Source organism: Opisthorchis viverrini (genome assembly GCF_000715545.1).
Source record: "Opisthorchis viverrini unplaced genomic scaffold opera_v5_259, whole genome shotgun sequence".
Classification (NCBI taxonomy): Eukaryota; Metazoa; Platyhelminthes; class Trematoda; order Opisthorchiida; family Opisthorchiidae; genus Opisthorchis; species Opisthorchis viverrini.
The window spans coordinates 84,501-92,606 of record NW_008751914.1 but is presented as its reverse complement, the minus strand read 5'-3'; the positions used below and the strand labels follow the sequence as shown (position 1 = coordinate 92,606).

At 45.7% G+C, this 8,106-nt stretch overlaps 1 protein-coding gene across 1 annotated transcript; it reads left to right on the top strand.

Annotated features, from left to right (window-relative positions):
- Nucleotides 1-1,305: 1,305 nt before the first annotated feature.
- T265_09126 (hypothetical protein) lies at nt 1,306-6,984 on the top strand (the record flags this gene model as incomplete). Its single annotated transcript, XM_009175123.1, has 5 exons — nt 1,306-1,392; nt 4,929-5,094; nt 5,922-6,228; nt 6,683-6,789; nt 6,833-6,984. 5 exons carry the CDS (start codon nt 1,306-1,308, stop codon nt 6,982-6,984), a joined length of 819 nt encoding a protein of 272 aa, XP_009173387.1.
- Nucleotides 6,985-8,106: the final 1,122 nt, after the last annotated feature.

The following is an 8,106-nucleotide window of genomic DNA, read 5'->3' as shown; positions in this document are numbered from 1 at the left end:
CCCAACTGACCCAGACTGAATCTCACGTTTTTTGTTCTGTTTCATCCTGTTAGATGTCCGAAGTCCGAACCCCGGCACAGCCAAGGAAATGTATTGCTAATGAGCTGTGATAAGCGAAAAACTCGAATACAGTGATTCTGTCTTTGGTGTCAACTTAACAGTTTACGGAAAACAAGGAGGACTGTTCAAACGAATGTTAATTCAGTGAATTGTGACCTTCGGTAATACGGGTGAGCTGGCAATAGGTTGTCTTGAACCACCTCAAGTAATTGGGATCTCCGTAACAATGGTGAACACCGACATTCCGCGTGGTATCCTCTACGAAGAAAAATAATTCGCAATTTTGGAGCACGGTCCAACAGAAAACATAAGGAGCCCGCATTTAACGCCCAAATGAAACAGATAGAAAAATCATTGATTGAGCGAATCTGGATGTGAAGGTGAATAGAAGGTGCTTTGCTCATGAGTTATGTGTTTAACGACTTTTTGCAATAACTTTGTAACTCATAAGAACCACTGGCGGAATCTTGCAAGGAATGCATATTTCAACAACCGCACGCAGCATTCAGATCACGTTTAGGCAACCCACGCTAGGCTGAGTCAACATGCGCATTACGGGCGTTGTACGGGGTGTGTACTTTTCCATTAAAGCAAAACTACAAGGCTTACTAAGCCCACACGTAACCAACCAATTGTCTGAGAACTACTCTCTCAACCTTTGAACGTATGCAATGCAGGAATGCACTTTCCACCAAATGAAATTGTCTACGCCCACTGCGATGAATTTGTCGCTTATATCAATACGCACACTCGTAATGGAGGGGGCGAGATGGACCAAGTGATTAGAGCGCTAATTTACTGACCGGAAGGCCCGTGGTTCGAACTCGACCTCTGCCTCTCGGCTTCCCCTGTCTAGGCTTGGGCAATCTGGCAGTATCCCAGCCCTCGTACTCCCTTTGGGTGGCATGGAAGCCAGGTACCGAAAGGATGCTACAGCTGAACGATCGATTACGCTCACCTCTTATGCTCATTAAAGTTGTGCTGATGGGCACAGGCTCTAGGGACCAAGCGGTGAAATCCTCCTGGACCCCCCACCCCGAAGTAAAGAGACTTTGACACATATAGCCCACCCATTCATTCATACTGGAAGCTAAGGATCCAGTTGATTAAATCTATGATTGTTGGCAGAACGACTGCGATGAATTTGTCGCTGAGATCAATACGTATGGATCAGTCAAACAGCACCCATTGGAAGCATGCTCGTATTCCACTGGTCCCCCGGGGTTTTACTTGGATATTCCCCAAATGAGACGTGGTAAACACCCACTTTACTATGTGACTAACTTGGATACTGAAAGACATTTAAAGTTGGAGACACGCGATCCTGATAAGGTATGTGGGAGGGTTGTTGGTCACTGAAGGCTATATTGTTGTGAAAATATTTTTGTCGGACGAACTAGTTAGATTCCGTTTATTTTTCGAAAAACTTTGGTGACAATCAGTAGATTAATTGCTGGACAACGCTTCCCCTCTGACACAAAAGCTTCGTCAGGCCAAGTGACTGAGTTACGAGGTTGGTCGAGGTTTAAGGTGGAAGGAGAACCAATCAACTAAGTCAAGCCAACTCTCTGTTGGGTGTCGGCCGAAGGTTTTTTGTGTTAGGGTGGTTGAACAAGTGTTGGGCCGATGGGGGGACCCACATGTGTTGGGTCCAGCCTAGGGTACCCCCGGGTATCGGTTGGTTCAATAGGCCAGATCAGTATGCATGAGTCACTCCAAGTTTCTGCTTTACTCTGCTGAATGGTCTGCTGGATGAGAGGTGGTTAGCTGCGATCAACCGGTTTGAGTAAACTGAATAAAAACGCTTTTCCTGTTGGGGTCAGCGCTTCCTCTTACGCTATTGGAAGCGTTTTTTCCATCGTTGGGTACCAGGTAGCAGAAAACGTCTGGTTCGGTGTACTGTTTTTTTTACCTGAATGTTCTGCATATTGGGAGTTTGCTTCTACGATGAACACGAAATCGACAGGTGATTGGTCGGTACAGTAGGTAAACCCACTTGATCCTAATTGAAGCAGCACAGGCATCTTCAATCTACAACAGTTGGAAAGACTCACTTCCGCTTTCTACCGACCGCTTTCTGATTTGGAAGGAATGAACTTCTTCCTTAGCACAGCGAATTCGACTACTGGTAGTGTGAAGAGGTCTGAAAATTCTCGATGCAGATTTCGTCCTGTAAGTCAAGCCAATCTATGCTGAAAAGTCGAGGAGCACTGTACAGCTGTTTCATCCTTGTTGGGAATGATCAGCAGCGCGCATTTCACAAAACTTCGGAGAGTTTCGGCTGGTAGATGAGCACTCAAACTTTCGATCACGAGCGGCTGATCAATAGTGTGATAAGCGCTCATTTAGGCAGGATTTTGGCGAGATACGCACAGCTCATTGTTCCCAACAGAGATGAAACAGCTTCTCGGCTGTTCAGACTAGATTGGCTTTACTTACGAGTCGGAGTGTCCGTTGTAAATTCTAGCGTGGTTGAGAAATACGGTTGTGTTTCGACGAACTGGGAATAAGTTAGTTGCAATCAGCAAAGTCGGTCTCCAACTCTACAGTTCTCATTGGAGCCGATAATTTCAGCGAACCCGAGGAGTTTTACAGTAGGATATCTTCAGTGAGCAACCAAGGGGTATAAGGCTTTGTTGAAATGGATTGAAATGATTGTACGGCGGAGAGGCACATTCGGTTTTGTCGTCAATAATGATGCTGATGACGATGACAATGAAGACGAGGTCTACATCCGTTCAAACATCCACTGGTGGTAAGCAGTTAGAGTCCTGTTTGTTGCACCCGATATAGACAGAACGTGTCCTGCGCAGGGTTCCACCACGTGCGGCTGAACACAGTTTGAAAATTCATATCCGCACTGCATGTTGTGGTCCCTATCACAGGCCGCAGCTCCACCAGGGGATTGCAGGAAATGAATGTACATTGTGTGTGTGTGTGTGTGTGTTAAAATAATCACCCCGGCTTTCATGATTTGTGTTTCCGTCGTACTCTATTTTCGCTTCCAGCCGTGCCCACGAGAGAACGATAAGATTAGCACGGTATGGCAGGGATAGCGGTATTGACACGATTTTTCCATCTTTGCTTCGTCAAAATGTGCCGGATAAAGTGCGGACGATGCTAGCAATTTTCACTGGATCCCTTTTTAGTTCGATCCAGACAAATTCTGACCTTGAAAATCGGAAAATCACTCGAATATTTCGTGAACATGCCGCAGTAAATACACTACGAAGTAAAAATAGACACCCGTTTTTTTCGGTCAGTATATTCTGCGCACAGATGGTGAGAGGTCTGTTCGATGTTACACGATACCGTCATAACCGTGTCACGTGACGAAACCGCTCCGGTGACAGCGTCCACTAGAGCGTGATTCTGCCGAATGGAATGACTACATCAGACCAGTCGGGCAAGAAAGTCAATTTAACTTTTGAACATTTTTTGTTAGGTTCTTGCTCGTGATTTGTGCTTCCGTCGTACTCTATTTTCGCTTCGAGCCGCGCCCACGAGAGACCGATAAGATTAGCACGGTATGGCAGGGATAGCGGTATTGACACGATTTTTCCATCTTTGTTTCGTCAAAATGTGCCGGGTAAAGTGCGGACGATGCTAGCAATTTTCACTGGATCCCTTTTTAGTTCGATCCAGACAAGTTCTGACCTTCAAAATCGGAAAGTCACTCGAATATTTCGTGAACATGCCGCAGTAAATACACTACGAAGTAAAAATAGACACCCGTTTTTTTCGGTCAGTATATTCTGCGCACAGATGGTGAGAGGTCTGTTCGATGTTACACGATACCGTCATAACCGTGTCACGTGACGAAACCGCTCCGGTGACAGCGTCCACTAGAGCGTGATTCTGCCGAATGGAATGACTACATCAAACCAGTCGGGCAAGAAAGTTAATTTAACTTTTGAACAATGTTTGTTAGGTTCTTGCTCGAAAAAAAACCTGGCCGAATTTCAGAATGTCCGGATTTGGAACACTACTTGCGTAGGATACTAACACTCTCTCGGAATGATCACAATGCGACATGTCAACAAACGAAAGGCTTGAAATGATGCTGTGAATCAAATTTTCATATGTGCGATTCTTTTTCTGACACGCAGCTTGGTATAGAGGGGGTGGAATGCGTTCTCGCTTAATCAGTGACAACTATTCTTTCATCCACCAGAAGCCCAAATCATAAACGTATCATATGTAGTTACAGAGTCCCCAAGACCTCTCGGTGCAGCTGGGTTCCAGGTGAGTCCCTCGAAAAACCAAATTAGCTTGCAAATGAGCGCATATTCGCTAATTTCATGCAACTTGGTTTCAAGTAGAACATAAGGTTGACGGAAACTTGGAGACTGCGCCTACCTGATGAGCCCCAAGGCGAACGAAACCGGTCGTTGGCTGTCGACAAATTTTCACCAGCCTTATGAGTGGTGCACTACAAACGTGCCATTTTGTTTTTATTCGCGCGACCTTGTCCACAGTAGTCTGTCCACCTTGGAAACGTGTGCTTTGGGTAAAATTTTTGAGTAACCATTAAAAAGTTTGTTCTGCTTCTGCACCTAGTAAGACATCTGCTCATTAAATTCATTGTCAAATATTCCTCCTTCTGTTGGTTGTGACTGTGCATCACTCATCTAAGCAGAGAGACGGGAGAAGTACTGCTTCAGTCAGCTGATGGTTTACAGTGAATGTCATTTTCTCGTGGTCTGTAGAATGTTCCTCCTGACCGGTCACGTGCGTTGTTGGGATGGTCCTCTCTCCTTGCACATGTCCCGTGCGTGACCAAACAACTAACATAACCTTTGATTTATTCAGTTTCTGAACAGGTGGACACACGGAAGTGTAGTTTGTGAACTTAGCACGCTACTCAGAGACTTGCTGAGAACTCTTCGACAGCTCATTACCGGGTTTGGCCTTCTTCAGGCTCATTAGGTAGACGTAGCTTGCAGTTTTATCTCAACGCTATGTTTTATTTGAACCAAAATTGGACAGAATTCGACAGATATTCTAATTTGCACACGAACGTGGTATTTACAGGTGAGTCACAAACCATCAGGTGACTGGCAAAACCTGGCAAAACCAGATTTATGTGCAAATGAGAGCATTTGTTGTATTCTGTGAACTTTTCCGGCAGTTGTGATGGCATTCTGTCCAAGCAGGTTAGTTGTGGACACGTCAGCTACAGAAACATGGACAGTTTATGAGCACATGGGCTGCTTGCATAACTAGGCTCTGTGTCACTCAGCTTCTACGAAAAATGAATGCGGCGAATCCCGCCTAGAATCCCGCTCCCTCCTAGACTGCCCACTGTAGTTTGGTTTGGTCTTTGGCTTGTCCGCTGAGCTGGACAGTTTGATTGGATTGTCTGGTTTCACCGAATTACTGTTGTATCATCTATGGGATGATTTTTCAACATTCGAGAAAATATGTTATCCCTGACGAACTTCATTATGTATTTTTCAGTATCGGCACAAAACACTAAAGTTCGAATGAGGTAAAGCTGGATTTAGAAAATCGCTATTGGGACTGATAGAAATGACCTTTGGAGAAGGGTGAGCGTTGTAGGCGGCATTCTAATACAATGCTTCACCGCGATCTCAACGTTACACGGAATTCGGCGTTTTGACACGGTTCTAGGGAAGAAACAACGAATCCTTCTAAGTGGTGACAAATGTGCTCTGCCGGCGTCGTTAAAAAAGTGTGACGGGACTAGACAGAATTTGTAGGGCGGATTTTTTAAGTCTATTTCCGCCACAGTGAGCTGACGAGAAATGTTAACAAACTGCACTCAGATTAATTCATATCACTGAACTTGCTAATCCTGTTCTACTGTGGGGAATTCTCACACTGTCGTTCAGCTGTAGCACCCTTTCGGTGCCTAGCTGCCATGCCACCCGAAGGTTGCACGAGGGTTGGGATACTGCCAGGTTGCCCAAGTCTAGACAGGGGAAGTCGAGAGGCAGAGGTCGGTTTTGAACCATGGACCTTCCGGTCAGTAAATTCGCGCTCTAACCCTTGGATCATCTCGCACCAACGATTAGTATCAAGTGTTTCTAATAAAAAAACGAGTGGTTGGTGCCTACTAGAAACTGGGATACGCAGTTTTCTTCCAAAAAAAAATGATCTCAAGCACCAAGGTCACTCGATACTCAGTCGCATACTCACAGGGAGGTTATAAATATGCCTGGCTACATGTGCAGGAATCATGAGAATTTCGTCAGTGTCGGGGATGTTCACGCGCTCTACTAGCTCCTTACATTTGTCACCGCATGATCAAACACATCTGCGCTGAAATGTTGAGTTATGCTGATGCTAGGTCTCGAAGTACTTAGTGGAGTTTTAAAAATATCCGATTGCCACATTTTCATGGTACATTTGGATGGGCTCGACTGAGTTCAGTTAAAGTTAGGCGAAATTGATCTATACACCACTCACAGCCACTGGCTCGTGAAACACTGACTCCAGAGGAGCAAGCGGCGTTTCGACCGGGTAGAGGTTACATTGACTAAAGCTTCACCATTTGTCGGATGCTAGAAGAACGCCATACGTACAAGTGCCTTGAATTTACAAGGCGCATTCAACTCATTTGAGGGGTCTGTTCTCCTTGACACGCTTGCCCATCAAGGACTGCCTCAGAAGTTCCTGAACATAATGCGTTCTTTGTATTTTTAGATTTCCGAAAGTGTGTGAATATACGGAGAGCTCTCCAAAAGCTTCTGCACACAAAGCAGTGTCCGCCAGGGGCACCCACTGTCTCCATTTCTATTTAATTTAGTGATCGATGAGATGATGAGACGCACTCTGGAAGGTCTTCAAGACCCTGGTGTTCAAATACCCTCTGACGAAAAACTTGCCCACCTGGAATATGCAGACGACACCGTTGTCGTCTTCGAAGGGGAGAAGGTGCAGTTGCTTTGGATGAACTAACCGAAGTCTTTTGGCGTGCTTTTTGCACCCACAATGTGTAAGGTTCTGGACATGCGGCCAGTGAACACGCCACTTATAATCCAGGATAAGGCACTTGAATTTGCGGAGCGTTTTACGTATCTTGGAAGTTGTATTAGTTCTCATCGTGGTGCGGCGAATGAAGTCAACACATGAATCTGTAAGACTCGGGTCACTTTTGCTAAGTTGAGACATCTATGGCATCAAGACGGTATATCCATGAATCTCAAGGGCCATGTGTATCCGGTTAGAGCGCGGGCTGTTTTGCTGTACGGTTTTGAGACGTGACCTGTGCGAGCAACCGAAATGAGACTACTTCAGGTATTCGACAACCGTTGTCTCAGAACCTTAGTTCGTGTGGGTTGGTATCGACGAATTCGTAACGAGGCAGGTATAAAACGAGTTTTAGGTGGTGCAACGGGGACTTTCTATTAAAGAATGTGTTCAGCACCAGAAGCTGCGTTGACTGGGCCATGTATCACTTCTAGTGAACTGTCGTTTTCTGAAGAGAGTGCTGTTTTCCGTGCCCGATTCAGTGACGGAAGCAGAGAGATGGTCAATCCTTGACCTGGCAGAAGGGTATGAAAGAGACTACAAAACGTCTGGGTGCTGTCTGTGCCACTCGCCTACCAGGATCGGACCGCGTGATCCTCACTGCGCCTGGTTGGAGACGCTGCATGATATGGCTTCCAACCGACGTCAGTGGCGTCCGTGTTGTTAGTTTTTGTCCAGTTTGCTTGAATGAGTGTTTGGAGGTATAGGCACCTCGGAATGATTGTAGTAAGCTAGCACTGAGTCCACATACCTGTCCATCTTTATTCTTTTCTTCTCAATAAGGCCTTTAAACAACTCATGGTTGTACGACAGCGAAGCATCAGTGTTGAACACTGATGTCATGGTGTCGATGGTGACGATGATGATGACGATGACTGACAATCACACCAGGGTGAAAATACAGGTGCGAGACATCCACTTCAGCCTAGCTTAGTTAAACTGTAGAACAGGAGAACGGTACAGTCTTTGTTCGAGCTTACGATGAACCTCTGGACTGCCATAGCTGGTGGCATTATTCCAGTTACGTGCAACTTGCCTAATCGGGAAATG